Source organism: Lutra lutra, chromosome 13, assembly GCF_902655055.1.
Source record: "Lutra lutra chromosome 13, mLutLut1.2, whole genome shotgun sequence".
Classification (NCBI taxonomy): Eukaryota; Metazoa; Chordata; class Mammalia; order Carnivora; family Mustelidae; genus Lutra; species Lutra lutra.
Window position 1 is genome coordinate 90,456,499 of NC_062290.1, and position 19,038 is coordinate 90,475,536.

The following is a 19,038-nucleotide window of genomic DNA, read 5'->3' on the forward strand; positions in this document are numbered from 1 at the left end:
GCAAAGCCCTGCTTTAACCCGGGCTCCACAGGGATCCACCAGGCCGCACTGGGTCCTGTACCCTCAGGGCCTGAGACCAGAAGAGACAGGAAACAGGAGTGCCCGAGGCTGCCCTCTATGGGTGGGAAACTGGAATTAAACCAAAAGCCTCCTGAAGGGAACTGCTGGTTTGAGTTCTGACCTAATTCAGCAGGTCCTAGGCTTACCTTTACCTGTGTATTATCAGTATCACAGGCAGGACGTGACTAAGAGAACCAGCTGTCCAGTAAAGAAAGCCCCACATTTCAGATGAGCTGTATTCCGAAAGTTTGTTTATAAGTCCTTTTTTTCCCCAATGAAATGGTTCTGGAAGTCATAGAATTTAGGGAAGACTACTGTTGATCTAGTGCCATTAGGATCGACTCAAGCTACTGACAGATTTACCGTTAAAGTAGTGGGAAGTGACATTGTTGAAAAATGTTAAGACTTAAAATTGTACTTGGTTCTTTACCTATTTTTCAGATAGGTAATACATGCACGTAGTGTCTTCTACCTTGATTTGTGTGACTTTCCAGAAAAGTCTGTGGGGGGTATCTTTCTGAACAGTGTGGCAGCGTGCTGTCGACACGGCCCCGTGCCTTCTGGTGCCCGCGTGCGTGCAGTCGTTCCTCGTCAGTACGCGTAAGGCGGTCTTGTTCGTGCGTGGATGTGTCTAACATCAACCAGCCTTCCGCGCGCATTTGTGTTCTTCCCCGCCCTTCGCTATTACAGACCGTGCCACGGGGATTCTTCTTGCTGGATATGTGGGGACTGTCCTAGTGGTCAGCTCCCCAGGGTACGCTAGATCGAGGAGCAGGTACCAGTTTGCACTCCACTGGCAGTGCTGACACAGCACCCCGGTGACCCTGTCCTTGCCTACCCGGTCTGTTTGGGTTTGGCTTTTGTTTGCTGCATTTCCCCCCAGGAAACTGGTCCTGTTAGAGAGCTCCAGAAACAAGCAGAGAAGGAAGGGCTCCGTGGCAGCACTGGACAGTCACATGCTCTGGCTCTCTGGCTCCCCGAGGGGGCTGTGCGCAGGGAAAGAGGCGGCACATCTCAGAGCACACTGTCACCGTGTCGCTCTCTTGTTCTGGCTGTGAGCTAGGTACACCTGTGTGTGTGAGGACCAGGGTTCGGGGGTTCTGTGGGAGGTGGTTTCTCATGCACCTGGTTGGTGAACCCCCCCTTCCTCGGCCTGGCTCAGGAGCTCCGACCCATCTCTGCAGCCCCATCTCTGCCGGCTGTGGGATGGCCCTTCACTGTGGTGGTGACCTTGCTCACCTCACATTTGGTTGAGAACCAGGGGCAGGTGTGGAAACTACGCTCTCTGTGGACCCTGCTCCAGGACTGTGGTCCCTGCTGGGACTCAGGGAGCCATGAAGGGCACTCAGGAATATGTAGCACCAGTGACACGAACGCTATTCTTGGTTAATGCTGTGAAATGCCTATGCTGGCGGGGAGGCCAGCAAGCAGAATGGCTGAAGCTGGGTGGAAAACACCCGTGACATCTTGGGTCCAGAGAATGTGTGTCTGAGACACAAAACCAAAAAGCAGTGTTAACTAAAGACCCAGCCTGTCTCTCATATAAGCACTGTATTTAGCCCGATCGCAGGGACAGAGATGACCGTCTTCATTACAGTAGTGGGTCCCGCCTGTGGAGTCCTGCCCACGAGGCGGTTGCAGCTCTTCTCCCCGTTTGTGGACTAAAAGGGGACGCTCCGAGAAGCCTCCCTTACCTGGCTTGTGGGTGACTAAGCATGGCCACACAGTGGCAGGGCTTGGTCTGTGTAACTCAGAATCCACCCTCTTAACCACCCCCTGTACCGGCCAGGCCCTTGTGTGCATCTGGGCCAGGCCAGTCAGTCCCCGTGAGCAGAGCTCAGCTGGCCCATCGTCCTCCCAATAGACAAGGCCAGAACTCAGTCTTCACTCGGTGTTGCTTTCCCCTCATTGATCAGAGTTCGTTTTATTTTACTCCATAAATGAAAGATCTTTCCAAAGAAAAGATGGAAGGTTTTTAAATTAAAGTCAAGGAATAGAACAGGATAGCATCGGGGGGGGTGTTGTTTCCAGTTTAATACCGCTACAAAAGTCTGAGGCTGCTAGTAGTGTCTGTTATAAATTGAACCAGGCCTGATTCCAGCAGGGGGAGACACGTTCACACCGATTGTCCTGTAAGAAAAAAACAAGGAATTATTTATACCACACGTGTACATGCGTGTGTATGAATGAGGGGAGAGCGAGACAGACAAAAAGAGGACGGGGGGCCTTTGAAAGCCCTATTGTTCCTTCTGCATGTCCACGCCTCTCAAGATCCAGACCAGACATGGTTCTTTCAGAAAAGAGTCCGTAGCTGTGAGGGCACGTGTGAAATGATTTCACTGTGGGTGGTTTATTATGTGACACTTTAAAAGGAAAGCTCCACTTGCCTAGAAAGCTTTATTTGACAGCTGCGTTTTGAACGTGTTGCTGGCCAGGCAAGGTTCTTAAAGCCCCTGGTCCTTACGTGAGCAGCATCGGCTCTCCGACTCCGGCAGGCGTGTGCTCTCCAGCCTCGGCATTGGCGTGTCACCCGGCGGATCAGAGCCTTCCACGCGCAAACGGCATGGCCTGCAGAGCATGTTAAGGAGCAGAGAGGACTCGGAAGACTTGAACAGCCAATGGGGTGGTGGCAGGGACGAGTTCTTGTCCCCCGTAGAGCTTGACGCGGAGACTACAGCAGTGGTTTATTGACATTAGAGTAGCTGACCGTTGTCAAGGAGCAGTAAATTGTTTCTGAGTCTCACCCTCCCGGAACCCTGAGGGGTAATGGGCTGACCTTTGTCCTCAGTGGTCATGCCTGGGCTTTAACCATGACTGACCACAGCGGGCGCGCACTAGGCAGAGGATGGCCTGTGCTCTGGAAGTCTTCGCACGTGTGGGGGCAGGAATGGTGCAGCCACGGTGATGCTGCGGTGAGGGCGTGAGCTCATTGTCTCCCAAGGCACAGGTACAATGTATAAGGTGCCACATTGAAAATACGGTTCATAAAGGGGCACCTGGGTGGCTCACTTGGTTAAGTGTCCGGCTCTTGGTTCCAGCTCGGGTCATGTTCCCAGGGTCACAGAATCGAGCCCCACGTGCGCTCTGCACTCAGCAGAGAGTCTGCTAAGGTTTCTCTCTCCATCTGCCCCTCCCTATATGCGCACATGTGTGTTCTCGCTCACGCACTCTCAAATAAATCTCTTAAAAAAAAAACCCCTTTTTTTCCTCTCGGGCGAGTCTAGTTTTCCAGATCACTTCCCATCCGCCATGCAGCCTTCTTCTCCAGACAGAGGTAGACTCCGTGTTGAAACTTGGAGGGAGGCGCCCTGCTTCTCCTGCTAGACTTTGTAGCCGGCCTCCCGCGGCAGACACACCCGGTCATTCGCCCCCACCTGCTTGTCGTTGTGGTGGTCAGAGGGCATCGGTTCTTTAAGTCGGAAGAGGTTCACTTGACGCAAGCCACGGAAGGCTCCTGCGTGGTAGGGCCAACGCTGTGTGCGGGGCAGGGCGTGTGCAGGGCAGGGCACACAGCCCTCCAGAGTTGAGCCCGAGCCAGAGCACCTGAGGAAGTGTGGAAAGAGCCTCTGGTTCGCTCTGGGCATTTGCAGATACCTCTGTCTCCGCATGGCGTTTCGATCTGGTGAACTTGCTAAATAAAACCTGACCTCGTGAAGCCATCATCGGGGGCTGCTGCAGAGGATGAGTTCAGAACCTGAGGAAATCTGCCTCGTGGGTGGTGGCGACAGCTTCGTCAAGGTCCCCAGGCCGCCACGCGCTCAGAGTCCTCTGCCGTGCAGCGTCCTCTGTCATGCTTTGACGTGCGGGTCGTCTTTGGTAGGACGGTATCTTTTTGTGTCATCGGGGGTTTTTTTGTTAATTGAAGTGTTTTAGGACTGCTTGGAAACCAGTTACTCGTTAGGGAAGTAGAACCAGCCTCTACATCGCAGCCCCTAGAAGCCAGTGGCCAGCGTCTGTTTATCGGTCTGGGCGAGAAGTCATAAGGTCAGCACCGAAGGGGAGAGCCCTCTGCGCGCCGGGTGGCCGTCGGCGCTGGTGGGTCAGGGCGGTGGCGGCCGAAGCTCCGGTTTGTACTGACCGTTCAAGCTGTACCTTCCTGCTTAAACACGGTCCTTGCTGAAACAGCTTCACCCCCTTTTTCCCCACAGGAGGACACCATGGAGGTGGAGGAGTTCTTGAAAGAAGCCGCAGTGATGAAAGAGATCAAGCACCCCAATCTGGTGCAGTTGCTCGGTGAGTGCGCGGGGCTCTGGCGAGAGGGCCTCTTCGCTGACCCCCCGGGTGCTGTAGGTGCTGCGGAGGAAGTGAGCGGCCTGCTGCGGCTGCCTGTCCTCTGCCAGCACGCAGCCCGTGGCAAAAAGGAGGCTGATGTGGGACGGCGTGGCAGGGGAGAGGGAGAGTTCCACATCCAGCACGGGGCCCAGTGAGGGGCCCGATCTCAGGACCCTGAGATCGTGACCTGAGCCACCCAGGTGCCCCTGGTTTTTTTCTTAAGGGGGCATCGTTACTACTTTAATTCGATACCTAAAAGCAGTCGTATGCAAATCTCCCATGGCTTCGGAGACAAGAATTTCCAGTGGCTTCGCTGCAGTTACTCTGTACGCAGACATCCCCATGGGGGTGAACTGACAGTGCTGTAGGCTGTTTGGTGTGTGCGCGACCCTTGCCTCTGAGCTCAATGGCAGCCTCTTCTGTTGGAGGTCGGGGCCTGAGAGGAAGGGAAGAGCGTGGCTGCATCCCTCCCACAGGAACGTGATCACAAGCCACGAGTGCTTGGAACTGTGGCAGAGGTCGGGTCCCAGATTGAGGGGCAGAGATAGAACCCATTTCAGGCGCCCTTTTCTGTCGCGTGGTCCTTTCCGGGGTTGGTGCACTTGGCCGCGGAGCAGCACACCAAAGCCCTCGATGCTTCTCTTGTTGGCAGGGGTCTGCACCCGGGAGCCCCCATTCTACATAATCACTGAGTTCATGACCTACGGGAACCTGCTGGATTACCTGAGGGAGTGTAACCGGCAGGAGGTGAACGCCGTGGTGCTGCTCTACATGGCCACCCAGATCTCGTCAGCCATGGAGTACCTGGAGAAGAAGAACTTCATCCACAGGTAGGCGCCTGGCGGGGCAGCCCTCCCCGCAGAGCCACGGAGCGGCCATGGGGCCAGCCGCCTTTTACAGAGAGCTTCGGCCTACGAGGTCTTTGGGCTCAGCCTCTCACCTTCGTGCAGGCAACACGGTGGGCTGTGGACCACAGGCAGGCTCTGGGTTCCTGACCTTGCCAGCTTCACGCGTGCGTCCAGGACCCAACTCAGCAGGCCTGGACCCCGGGCCCGCCGAGCAGTGGATCCCCGTGCTAAGAACTATTTCCTGCAGCACCGTTTTGGACGACGTGGAATACTAAATGAAGTTCATCAAAGGCATCCTTCCTAATAATCAGCACGCCCCGGGAAGCGGAGCGCGGCTGGCGCTTGTCAGTGATGCCCTCCTCCCCCTGGGTTGGCGGTGGGGCTGGCGTGGCTCCCACACAGGCTCACGGTCACAGCCGGCGCATGGGCTCTGTCTTTGTGTTTCATGGTTTCTCCCTCCTTTCTTTTTATTATCATTTCATTCTCCACTTAACTTGCTGTCCTCTGGCTCAGGGATGTTTCCATGATTGTCAGAACTGTGTATGTGTAGTTCTAAATTAAGCGGCTTTGCTGTTTTGAATCCTGGAGTGTTTTGACCTTCAGGCGTGCCACAATTATCTTGGTGTTCGCATTCCTTGCTGGTGGAAATGGCTTCCTAGCAGAGTGACAGCCTAAGCAGGACAGGGCCTGATGGGCTTTGCTGGTGACTTTTATACACGATGTTCTCCACACCACCGCTGTGAACTTTCCTACCCAATTACCTCAACTATGAAGCCTGTACATGAGATTCCATAGTGGGGAGTAAGAGCAGCATGTGTGAAAGGCTGGCCGTTTCTTGTAAGACAGCTTTCTGGTGCTGCATGAGAGCCTGATTCACGTGCTCCTGTCACTCAAGAAGGTGAACCCTCTGAGGCTGCAAATTGAGATTTCTTGACTTCTGGTTTGCTTTGCATGGCTAGATCCGCTCCTTTTTCATTTCATGAACTTAAAATGCTTTACCAAAATCCTATTAGGCACAAGTCTGCGTTTAATTTCCCCCTGATTGCTGGTGATCAGGCTATCTTAGGCAGACATCGCCTGAATGTGCTGCCTCTTCTCATTCCTCCGTTCCATTTTGCCTTGTGATTTCATGGTTAGAGTCCATGGACCAGATACCAGACTCCCACCTCCCTGGGACAATCAGGAGGCGAGAGGAAGCTGATTATACTGAAGAGAATTTGTAGGATACGTCCGGATAAGCATCAGGAGGAAATAGGAGAGTGTGAAACACAATTTGGGAGGAAATGCTGTGGGCTTTATTTTTTTTAATTTTTAATTTTTTAAATTTCTTTTCAGTATATGAGAATTCATTGTTTATGCACCACACCCAGTGCTCCATACAATACATGCCCTCCATAATACCCACTGCCACCCCTCCCCTTCAAAACCCTCAGATTGTTTTTCAGAGTCCATAGTCTCTCATGGTTCATCTCCCCCTCTAATTTCCCTCAACTCCCGTTTCCTCTCCATCTCCCCATGTCCTCCATGTTATTTCTTATGCTCCACAAATTGTGGGCTTTATTTTATTTTGTCCTTTATCAAGTCTGATGGGCCCAGTGGAGACTCCATCCGATGGAAGTTGAGGATTGGCTGATGCCTTTGTTCTCCTTGCCTGGTGTAGAGCTTTCCTAACCAGGCAGACCCTTGGTGACCACAGATGTGCAGGCATGAGTGGAAGCACTTTACGTATTAACTCACAACCACTCACCACAGCCCTAAGAAGTAGGCGCTGCCGTGATCAGCTTCATTTAAGGATGAGGGTAACGGTGGCCCAGGGTGATGAACTTGCACCTCTCACCTTGGTGGGAGCTCAGGTGGATGTGAGGGATGAGCCCTGCTCCCGGTGGGGTACTCACACGTGTTCCTCAAGGGACTGGACCCTGTTGTCAGGAGTGCGCCTTCAATCACTGGTGATGGATTGGTGAAGCCGGGAAAGCTGGCCTCACTCACGGATAAATGCTTTCTTTTCCCAGAGATCTTGCTGCCCGAAACTGCCTGGTAGGGGAGAACCACTTGGTGAAGGTAGCTGACTTCGGCCTGAGCAGGTTAATGACCGGGGATACCTACACAGCCCATGCCGGGGCCAAGTTCCCGATCAAGTGGACAGCGCCAGAAAGCCTGGCCTACAACAAGTTCTCCATCAAGTCCGACGTCTGGGGTAAGGGCTGCTGCTGCTCCTGGTCAGCCCTCCCCGCCAGGGCGGGCTCTGTCTCCTGTTGTCCTCACTCCCCTTGCCTTTTCTCTGCCTCTTTCTTGCTCCTTCACTTCTTTTCCTTTATTACTGAATTTTTTATTTTTTTCTCACTTTATAGTCTTTACTCCTATTTTCTCTCCAAGGTGAAGTAAAAGCCAGTGTTTTCTTCCAAAATAATTCAGCTTAACTTTTTTTCTCCCCGCTAATTTACCGCCTTCATCCAAAGCGTGCTCCGTGGGTTTGCAGGGGCAGTTAGCCGGCCCTGCAGGCACACAGGGTCCTCTGAGCAGGGAATGCTCTGTAGTTTGGTTTGGGCTTTAAATAGATTATTGCCCTTGGGAGCTTCATGTGCTAGTACTTGGATGTTTTGTTCGAGAACTTCTTATTGTGGCAGGTCGTAAGCATCCACTGAAGAAGGCGGAGTTGCACCATGGGCCCCGTGCACACATCACCTCCCTTCCTGGCCGTCAGTTGTGGTTCTCCTGCAGCCTTGACTCTGTCCCCACCCCTGATGGTTTTGAAGCAACCCCAGATAGCGTATGATTTTGTTCATAAATATTTCAGTAGGAGTCTCTCAAAGATGGCTCTTTATTCTTGTAGCCACAGTGCCCCTCCTCCCCATATTGACAGTAATTCCTGAGTATCACGATGCAGTCAGCGTTTGCATTTCCAGCTGAGTCATAAAAGTCCTACTTCTCCCGGCTGCTTGAGCTGAGATCTGAGCACTGTTCACACCAGGCAGGCGGTCGGCGCGCCCTCTGTGCTGTCCGGTCTCTAAGCTCCCACTCCGTCTTTCCACGGCCTTTGCTGTCTGTTTGTTAAAGAAACCCCCTCCTGTGTCCTTCCACGTCTCCCACATCGCACCCCGTGCTGTTCCTCTGTCTTCCGTACTCTTGGTACGTGCGCAGCTGTGTCTGGTCCGCCGGGTCATCCTCGGGTCTGACTTCTTTCAGCAGGACGGCGTCATGCGCCATCGTGTGCTGTTTAATCAAGCCAGCGCTGGGCTCCATTATCGCTCCCGTGTGATTTTACAGCTCCTGATACCCAGTGCCTAGATCCGCTGATCTGTTAGGGGTTGCCAAGTGGTGCTGCTCTAATTCTGCCACTCCTCATTCACCCGTTAGCTCGGCGCTTCTGTAAGAAGAAACCCTCCTCTACTGTTTGGTTACTTGGGGGAGCAGTTCATTTGGGAAAAGCAGCATCGTTGTTCGCTTCCTTGCTGTGGTTCACCCGTGTTCACACAGACAAGTTGGTTTTTTAATGCCTTCCAGTGGTGACCAAGTAGATTTTGGGGTTTTTTTCTTTTGTGACACTATTATGATATAGGTGTATATAATATATAGATGTGACACGGTTGAGTATGTTTTAACCCACTGCAGTTCTTTTCCTTCTTGATACTCTGTCTCTTGCTTGGCCAGCGGGACTGCAGATCGCTCCTGGTCCTTTTAACAAAACCCTCGTAGTCTTTTAACAGTGTCCGTCTGGGGCCATAAAGATATGCCAGGTCCGTTCCGTGTCCTGGACCTGAATCACCCATTTCTCCAAGGAGTCCTGGTCCCTTTAATGAGATCTGGAATTTCAGGGTATAATCTGGGCTTTCAGAACTTTCAAATATCTTTTTAAAGACTTTACTTATTTCTAGAGAGAGCATGCACATGTGCGCCAGTGGGGGAAGGGGCAGAGGGAGAGAATCCCACGCAGACTCCATACTGAGCGTGGAGGCCCACACAGGGCTCAATCTCATGGCCCTGCGATCCTAATCTGGACTGAAGTCAAGAGTCCTTTGTTTAACCAACTATGCCGCCCAGGTGCCCCAATTTTACATGATTTTTATGAACTGTTTGGAGTTAGAAAGGGCCTTGGAGAGGATACTGTACACGAGAGAGGAGAGGTGGCTTGGCTTAGACACTTAGCTAGCCGATCTCAGAGCTAGGAGTAGAAATGGCCTCTTGACTTCCAGCCGCCGGTGTCCTCCACCGTAAATCCCAGCAAGGTGGTCCCATTACCTCAGAGACACTGGCGGGGCTGATCAACCCAGTTTCTTCCCCCCATTCAGCTCGTTGTGGAGTGGGGAGGGTGTTAACGGAACGTCTCATTCTGTCCTGGGCTGTTGGTCATTAAGAGCCTGGCAGGATGTCCCTGGGCTGCTTCTGAGGGCGGAATTCTCATGTGCACTACCTAGGTTTAACCAGTTTTAAGTGCAGGATAGTTAAATTTCATACATCTTCAACAAGCTTTGTCTCTTTTTCTCGTAGCTTTTGGAGTATTACTTTGGGAAATTGCCACCTACGGCATGTCACCTTACCCAGGAATTGACCTGTCCCAAGTGTATGAGCTGCTGGAGAAGGACTATCGCATGGAGCGCCCAGAAGGCTGCCCAGAGAAGGTCTACGAACTCATGCGAGCATGTGAGCCTTCCCCAGCCAGTTCTCAGAGTTCTGTGTGGGCTCTGTGAGAAGTGACCGTGCAGGAGTGTGTGCCCACAGTGAGAGTGTTCCCCTTCCTTCCCTGCCTTTCTTGATCCACTTTCTCCAGAAGCAGCCAGTGTGGCGGTTAGGTACATACTCACCCAGACTGTCCTCACGCTTCTGTACACATTGTTTATATGTAGCGATTACATGGGAGGGGTTTTTGTTTGTTTGTTTCTTTTTAATGCAAAAATGGGATTGATGGATTCCAAACTTGGATTTCTTATTAATAAATACAAATTCCTGGGCCCTACCTTCAAATATTCTGCTGTAGTGGGCAAATGCTCTGGGTGACGTTTAGCTAGTTGGTTTTATTAGGTATATATTTATATAAGATCATTCCCTCAACTTTTTTTGCACATAGCTGTATGACAGGCATATCTTTTGGTCCGCATTTCAAAGGTCTCTCTCCCTCTCCCCGCCCCCTTATTTTTATATAGTTGTTTAACTTCCCATTAAATGACTTATTCATTCACCTAGAACCATTTTGGTAGACATTTGGTTGTTTTACATATTTGTTTGGCTTTTGCCATTACTAGGAAAGCAAGGATGAGCCCCCTTATATGTATACCTCTGTGCATTATGCTGGTATTTCTAAAATAAACCAAATAAAACCAAAGTTGAACCATTGGTTCAGAGGGCTATTTGCATTTTAAATTTTGATAGATTTTACCAAATTGTTTTCCAGGAAAGGTTCCCGCCCCCCGCAAAAAAGGTACCATTTCTCCCACCAGAAGTGTAGGAGAGTAACTGTGTTCTCACCAACATGGGGCTTCGTCAGTCCCTAATCCTCACAGTAATCTTGGGGCACCTGAGTGGCTCAGGTGGTTAAGCATCCAACTCTTGATCTCAGCTCAGGTGTGATGTCAGGGTCCTGAGTTTAAGTCTCACATTGGGCTCCACACTGGGCATGGAGCCTGCTTTAAAAAAAAAATCCTCGTGTTAATTTTGTCTTAATTAACATTTCTTTACTGATGAGTTCAGACTTTGATAACCCAGAAGTAAGGGTGAACTAGAAAGCAAGCCATTTGACTTAGTGATTCTCTGCACTTGTTAAGAATGGGACTGAGGAAAAGGCTTATAAATGTAGTTCTTGCTGTCACATCTCTGGGGCTTTACAATCCATATTCCTGCCAATATCTAAAGTCTTTTTGAATTCTTAATGTCTGTAATAGGACACAGTGACATTTGTCACTTTAACTTGTCACAGCAAAACATGGTTAGCAGGATTGGGTTTTTTTTTTTTGTTTTTTTTGTTTGTTTGTTTGTTTTTTTAAGATTTGAGAGAGCACAAGTGGGAGGGGCAGAGGGAGAAGGAGAAGCAGACTTCCTGCTGAGCAGAGAGCCAGACATGGGGCTCAATCCCGGGCCCCTGAGATCATGACCTGAGCCAAAGGCAGACCCGTATCTGAGCCTCCCGGGCACCCCTGGGGTGCTTCTTTCATTACCAGACTTTCCTTGAGAACTGCTAGACCCCCACTTATTAGCAGGGCCTCATGCATGGTCTGACTATGTTTCGTCTGTCCAGGTTGGCAGTGGAATCCCTCCGACCGGCCATCCTTTGCTGAAATCCACCAAGCCTTTGAGACGATGTTCCAGGAATCCAGCATATCAGATGGTAAAGTGCCCATTCCTGGGGGTGCCTGCAGTGGAGTGAGAGGTTGGAATGGAAGGGACAGCGAGTTCTCTGAGACCAGAGAGCTGGGCAGAGGTGTTGGGCGTGGAGCTGTCTTGCAGCCATGCCGGACTCTGAGAAGTACCGAGTGTGATTTTCTCAGCATCTATATCTCTTCTGTAACTGTGCATGAATGAGCACTCTTACTCAAGAGGGAAGAAAAGACAGAAAACACCAGCATACCAAACTGACACCATTACTGATGGCTGCTGATTTTTGGTTTGGATTTTGTTCATAGAAGTGGAAAAGGAACTGGGGAAGAAAGGTGTGCGAGGGGTTGCGAGTACTTTGCTGCAGGCCCCGGAGCTGCCCACCAAGACCAGAACCTCCAGGAGAGCTGCAGAACACAAGGACCCCACTGAGGTGCCTGAGATGCCCCACTCCAGGGGCCCGGGAGAGACCGGTACGTCCCCTGCCCCCAACAGACACCCAAGGGTGTCCACACCCTCAGGGCCAGTACAGGCAGATGGGAAGCAGTGAGGGAGCCTGCACAGAAGGGCAGGCAAGTTCCTCGTTAGTGATCCAGCTTTGAAAAGAGGAAGGCTCTCCTCCCCACACGGCGTCCTGCCCCTCCTTCTGGGAGTCCTTAGGAACCGTCGGCTTCAGCAGTTACTCTGGTCAGGTGGGCACAGGTGCTTATGAAGCCGACTGAGAACAAACCCGCCTTTTCATGTATTATTCACAGTATTGGTGGTTGCTCTTGCGGGCGCCGGAACAATAATAAATATTGAACCAAACGAAGAGCAGCTCGTTGCGAAGTGCAGAATGAAAGCTCCCTAGAACTGACGGAGCCAGGGGACACCCGCAGCGCAGCGCCGGTGTCCACACGTGGTCTCTGAGAAAAGACTATCGGCCCCCGTTCCCTAGCCACTTGGGGGAGGTGGGAGTGGTGCCCGGGGGTCTCCGGGTGTCAGGAGGAGTAACACCCGCCAGCACCGACCTGTGCTCCCCCATCCCCCATGCCCTGCTGTCCTTTGAGTTCGGCTGCTCTGGTGCAGCAGCTGCCGCTCTCCCAGCAGAACCCCCAGAATCCGGGTTTGTAGAGGCTCCTAGGGGATGCTCTCATGGACCACTGATGAGTGAGTGGGAAGGGGCAGGACAAAGCCAGAACAATGAGATGTTTAGCCATAGCACGATTCCCAAATACTTCTTACCGTGTACCCATATTAGTTAAAAAACAAAAAAAAGTCGCACATGAGTCTAGGTGTGTACGTGTACTGTGCCCAGACACGTGTTTTATAAAATACAACAGAAATGTACGCTTAGAAGGTTTACGTTAAAAAGTCAGTGTTTTCTTTCCACACCCCCGATTGTCTTGCTCACCCACTCTGAAGCCCGTGGCCATAGACTCTCTAGAAGCTCGGCCTGTGTCCTTCTGTTCATTGTCATGATTTTAGGTAGTTGAGCAGTGGGGATGGGGAGAGGCCACTGTGGGAACTTCAGGCTTATTAAAAGCCCAGTGATAAGCAATCATGTTCATTTATGCCCATCAGTATTCATCTGAGGGGTGTTTTGATACGTAATCTCGTGGTGAGCCGAGAGTGTCAATTAGCTGTTCAGCATTGAACTAGAGCTGTGCATAATTCATTAGGATTTCATGTTCTTCCAACTTCTGCTGGATTAAAGTTTTGGAGGTCCTCAGCATCCTGAGTCAGGTGTCCTCTGTGCCCCCTGGTGTTCTGACAGGTGCCCCCTTGTACCTCTGCTCCAGTTTTAGACGTCCTCTGGGTGCTGACAGAAAGCCGCTCCTCCCAGCTGCCCTCGGAGGGAGAAGTCTGTCATTCACCATCCAGGAGCTTGGCAACGCCAGAAAGATTTCTTGGGAGCTATTATTCATATATAAAGAATGCCCATTTAAAAATGTGTAAAGGTCACTCCTTGTTCGCCAAGCATAGTAGCCCATTGTCACCGTGGTGCACGGCCCCTTCCCTTCGGACCTCACCTCCTAGGACCTCAAATGGCAAGTCCAAGAGGCCCGGGGCTTGACCCTTTGCTCAGCCCTGTCATGGTTTTTATGTGCTAGGGAGTGGTACTGGGGGACTCTGTGCTATCAAGGAAGCCCCGGGGCAGTGATGAGGGGCCCAGCTTTCTGTGCTGCCGTCCTTAGGGAAAAGAGACGCTTTTCCTGATGACATTAACAGTGGTGACAGCAGTGAGAGATTACATGCCAGTAGCTGGGATGAACGCTTTACGCTCACTGCATTCCGTTCGCTCCACGACACTGCGGGTGCGCTCTCTTCTCATTTCATACGTGAGAGCTGAGGGTGCACGCGGAGGTGCCCCTGGCCCAGGCCCAGGCTGGGGAATGGCAGAGCCGGCGCTCACGAGCAGGCCTACCAGAGCCCAGACCCTTGGCTGCTCCTCTGTAGAGAACAGGTCCAGCCGCAGGTTCCCCTCGACGAAGAAGCCTCTGGTCTGGAGGCATTAAAACTCTCCCCACTGTGTTTCAGAGCCTCTAGACCACGAGCCTCCTGTGTCTCCACTACTCCCTCGAAAAGAACGAGGTCCCCAGGATGGTGGCCTAAATGAAGATGAGCGCCTTCTCCCCAAAGACAAAAAGACCAACTTGTTCAGTGCCTTGATCAAGAAGAAGAAGAAAACAGCCCCGGCCCCTCCGAAACGCAGCAGCTCCTTCCGGGAGATGGACGGCCAGCCCGAGCGCAAGGCGACCAGCGAGGAAGAGGGCCGAGAAACCAGCAATGGGGCGCCAGTCCTCACACCCTCGGACGCGGCCGAGCCAGCCAAGTCCCCAAAACCCAGCAGCAGGGCTGGTGTCCCCAACGGAGCCTTCCGGGAATCAGGAGGTGCAGGCTTCCGGTCTCCCCACCTGTGGAAAAAGTCCAGTACACTGACCAGCAGCCGCCTAGCAGCCAGCGAGGAGGAGAGTGGCAGCAGCTCCAGCAAGCGCTTCCTCAGGTCCTGCTCTGCCTCCTGCGTGCCCCACGGGGCGAAGGACACAGAGTGGAGGTCTGTCACACTGCCACGCGATCTGCAGTCCACGGGGAGGCAGTTCGACTCGTCCACATTTGGAGGGCACAAAAGCGAGAAGCCAGCTCTGCCTCGGAAGCGGGCAAGTGAGAACAGGTCCGACCAGGTGACCAGAGGCACGGTGACTCCCCCACCCAGGCTGGTGAAAAAGACTGAGGACGCAGCGGATGAGGTCTTCCGAGACGCCGGGGAGTCCAGCCCAGGCTCCAGCCCTCCCAGTTTGACTCCAAAACTCCTCCGCAGGCAGGTCGCGGGGACTCCTTCCTCTGGCCTTCTCCACAAGGATGAGGTCGGGAAGTCTGGTGCCTTGGGGACACTTGTCGCAGCTGAGCCAGTGCCCGCCACCAGCAGAGCAGGGCCAGGAGCATCTGGGGGGGCCGGCAAGGCCCCCACCGAAGAGCCCAGAGCGAGGAGGCACAAGCCCTCTTCCGAGTCCCCAGGGAGAGACAAGGGGAAGCTGTCCAAGCTCAAGCCTGTCCCGCCGCCCCCGCCACCGGCCTCCGCTGGGAAAGCCGGGAAGCCCTCTCAGAGCCTGAGCCAGGAAGCAGCGGGGGAGGCCGGCGCTGGTGGGAAAGCCAAAGCCGCGGCCGTGGTTGTGGATGCTGTGAACAGTGACGCTGTCAAGCCCGGGCCACTGGGAGAAGGCGTCAAAAAGCCTGGGCTTCCGTCCATGCCAAAGCCACAGTCCAGCAAGCCGGCAGGGACCCCAACCAGCCCAGCTCCCGCCCCCTCCGCCTCGCCATCAGCATCTTCTTCCCTGGCCGGAGACCAGCCAGCCTCCACTGCCTTCATCCCGCTCATATCGACCCGTGTGTCTCTTCGGAAAACCCGCCAGCCTCCAGAGCGGATCGCCAGTGGCACCATCACCAAGGGCGTGGTCCTGGACGGCACGGAGGCTCTGTGCCTGGCCATCTCCAAGAACTCTGAGCAGATGGCCAGCCATAGCGCCGTGCTGGAAGCCGGCAAGGACCTCTACACGTTTTGCGTGAGCTATGTGGATTCCATCCAGCAAATGAGGAACAAGTTCGCCTTCCGCGAGGCCATCAACAAACTGGAGCATAATCTCCGGGAGCTTCAGATCTGCCCGGCGACAGCAGGCAGCGGCCCGGCGGCCACTCAGGACTTCAGCAAACTCCTCAGCTCCGTGAAAGAGATCAGTGACATCGTACAGAGGTAGCAGGAGCCAGGCGTCCGGGCAGCCGGAGCCACCGGCCTTGCCTAAGGGCTTCCCCACACCTGCCATGGTGTCTGACACGAGACCCATGAGTTGGGACGTTGGCCCGGGAGCGCCTGCCGGACGGAGCCAAAGGTCACAGTGGGACACAGCCCTACTACCTATGTCTTGCGCCAGCTGTCCTGCACTTTCCCCTTCCCCAGCCCGGGCTCCTCAGCCTCCTCTGTGCCGAGTTCTATCTGTGGAGTTCCTGCTCTGTGGACTTAAACTGAGCTGTTTGGGCCAGGTGGGAAAGCAGATGAGTATTTCTTTTTTTCTCCTCTGGCTCTGCCTTCTCCTCCACTTACCCCAAGAACGAGTACCCTGAACAGGAATCTTGTCACCAAGGCCTAGGAACTGTCCCCTCCACTTACCCCGTGGAGGGAGCCTATGCATGCCTCTTACTGTGCCTCCTGCCCTGAAGACGCGTTTCCAGAACTCCATCCTGGAAAGTGCTACAGGCTGGTCACTCTGTCCTCCGTCACTGCCGGGCGCTGGGGCCCTCACGTTTCCCTGTGTGAAGGTCACCTCTTGATTTGGGCGGGTTAAACAGGGTGCTAACCAACCGGCCTTTGGGTCCCGGGACAGGTGGGGAAGCCGAAGGGGCCCATGGTGTGGGAAACCGTCCTTGGCATCCATTCTCGGTGCCTTGCTGTCTTGTGACAGGCACTGCTCACCCAAGACGGAAAGCTTGAGTCTTAAGAGTAGCAGGGTCTCAGTCCAGAGTACCAGCGGACAGGAGGCAGGAGCGATGGCCAGTGGGGTAAACAGCTGGTGCCCAGGTGGCCTGGGGCTGGGCCTAGGGAGGGCTGCTTTGGGCCCAGGACACCTTCCTTTCAGGTTTCCAGGTGCCCAAAAGAGGCACTGGGTCTTGATTTCTGACCAGTGTCGTCCTGCACCCTTGTACTCCTCTGAGACAGAGTAGATGCATGCAGAGCTCTTTTCCTGTGCGACAAGCCAGTCCTTAGTTGTCTGGAGTTCTGGAAGGATTTTGTGGCTCCGCCCTCAGCCCAGCCACCTGTGGTACAGCAGGACCTGCCGTCGGCCACCAGCACATGTGAGGAAAAGACTGTGGAGCCAAAGCAGCAGCCCCTTTTGGCCGTGCACGAAGGGGCAGACATCCCGTTGAATCACCATGAGCAACACGTAGCCCCCCGTTTTTGCTGGGGTCATCAGGGATGAAGACCGCAAACAAATGACGCCCTAGAATGTGTCTCGAAGAGCAGGCCTTTGTCTGCTCTCCCCAGGCGGCCTGGACCAGGCTCGTGGGGCAGAAGCCCGGGCCATCTTGAGCTTGACCTGGAGCAGCTACTGAAGAGTGGGCAGGCGCCTGCCTGGGCCTCGCGGCAGGCCCGGGAGGGACCACCTCGCACCCCCAGGGGTGCACACCTCCTCGCACCGTGACCGCACACGGGCCCCGTTTTTATGCTCCTCGCCTAGACTTGTATTTTATTTCCCTGGTAGAGACTGTTGCGTTTGGATCAACTTATGCTGTCCTCACGGCGCGTCACCTCTTTGCCCCCCCAGCCTACTGTGTTGCAGACTGGGGGAGGTGCTCGAACACCACCAGCGGCCTTTCAGACAAAGCAGAACGGACCCCCCGGGTTCCCTCAACTGCGTGTTTCCATGAGGTACTGGCCTCTGTTCACATGATTTGCCACTATATTTTACATTTATACCTTGATATCACACTCTTTTATAAATGACATGTAAATAGTTTTCCACTGTTCTCTCTTCTCAAATGCTTCTAGTTGTCTTTTTTTTTTTTTTTTGTCGCGTACGTTTTGTTTCTGTATATGATTCTGTGGTTTTTGAATCCACATCTTTCTGTAGTATTTTTTAAATAAATGTTTACAACAGTAGAACTCGGGCAGATTGCTCTGGTCTGTACTTTCTCCCTGTTGTTCTGAGCCGTGGTGTGCATGTGGTGGGGGGACGGGGGTCCCTGTTTCCCTGCAGGGGACCGGAGGCTCGGTGGTGGGTCCGCAGCACAAATCTCACATCTTCCTCCACCTTCCAAGAGCAGCTTCCTGGTCCTGGTCTCAGGCCTTTCTTGTGCCCTTGACACTGATTCCGCCGGCAGCCCTGGGGGTGGGCTCTGCCACCAGGGGGCCGCATCTGACTGGTGTGGGAAAGGAAGAGTCCAAGGGCTGTGCCCGCTGTCAGGCTGTCACGGCATCACTGAAGTGGGGAGGCGGCATCCCGGACTCCGCTGGGCTAGAAGTGTTAGTCCCTCCACAGGTGTGCTTTCCTCTGCCTGCGAGCCCGCCCCTGTGCTCCCCACCCCCCCCAGCCCCGAAGCACCCCTTGCTCACTGTGGTCCACGCACCCCGTGTCTTATTTCTCTGTGTACAGGAGGAGGGGCAGGGGTGCTGGCCTCAGGGTGATGGAAATGCCACCCGGCGGGCCGTGTCCTCTCCCAGCCCCCCACCAAGGGGACTGAGGGGGGCCCGTGAGGCCATTCTCCCCATTGGGGCCTCCATTTAGTGCCAGCTGACAGCTTGGAAAGTGGAAGTCAGGGGAGTCAGTCGCGCTATGTGATAATGATACTTATTAGGCGGCAGACTTGTCAGAGGATCCGGATCTGCTCAGCAAAGCATGGTGAGGAGCACGGCTCAGTGGGGGCTCAGCACCGCGGCGCAGCACGTCAGGCAGGGAGGTGAGGACGCGGCCTGGGCTGGGTGCTGGGACCTCGCGGAGCATGCACGCCGAGGGGCTGCAAGGCCTTCTCCCTGTTTCCCAGGTCAGAGGCGTCACCTCAAGGGACAACTCTTGAGTTGTGAAGAAGACGCAGGGGCACCTGGGTGGCTCAGTGGGTTAAAGCCTCTGCCTTCAGCTCAGGTCATGATCCCAGGGTCCTGGGCTCAAGCCCCGCATCGGGCTCTCTGTTCAGCAGGGAACCTGCTTCCTCCTCTCTCTCTGCCTGCCTCTCTCCCTACTTGTGATCTCTGTCTGTCAAATAAATAAAATCTTAAAAAAAAAAAAAAAAAGACGCAGAGTGACTACGATGACAGCCACCACCGATGGCTGCTCCCTCCATTCCAGACATAGGCCGGTCCCAGAGTCTTGAAGAAATCCCAGGCACCTCCTAGGCAGAGCGCATTACCCCATTTTCTTGACACCCAGCCGTGAGGTTACCGCTCGTCATGGCTCGCGCGTAGCGACGAGCCAGTCACCGTGGCGGCTGTGCCCACGGGAAATACCGGTCTTTTCCCAATTAGGAATCTTGCGTGTGCCGCTCACGCTTCGGAAACTTTCTTGGGTCTGGAGGTTCTGGAACA

General features: G+C 53.8%; 1 protein-coding gene across 2 annotated transcripts in view; it reads left to right on the forward strand.

Moving 5' to 3' along the window:
* The window catches only part of ABL1 (ABL proto-oncogene 1, non-receptor tyrosine kinase), a 136,284-nt gene extending 118,657 nt beyond the window's left edge, over nt 1-17,627 (forward strand). For both annotated transcript variants that reach the window (XM_047699214.1, XM_047699215.1), the window contains exons 5-11: nt 4,209-4,293; nt 4,985-5,162; nt 7,193-7,377; nt 9,669-9,821; nt 11,410-11,499; nt 11,795-11,959; nt 14,007-17,627. In XM_047699214.1, the coding sequence (XP_047555170.1) occupies nt 4,209-4,293; nt 4,985-5,162; nt 7,193-7,377; nt 9,669-9,821; nt 11,410-11,499; nt 11,795-11,959; nt 14,007-15,721 (2,571 nt within the window). In that variant the 3' untranslated portion in view covers nt 15,722-17,627. The remainder of the gene's footprint in view (nt 1-4,208; nt 4,294-4,984; nt 5,163-7,192; nt 7,378-9,668; nt 9,822-11,409; nt 11,500-11,794; nt 11,960-14,006) is intronic.
* Nucleotides 17,628-19,038: the final 1,411 nt, after the last annotated feature.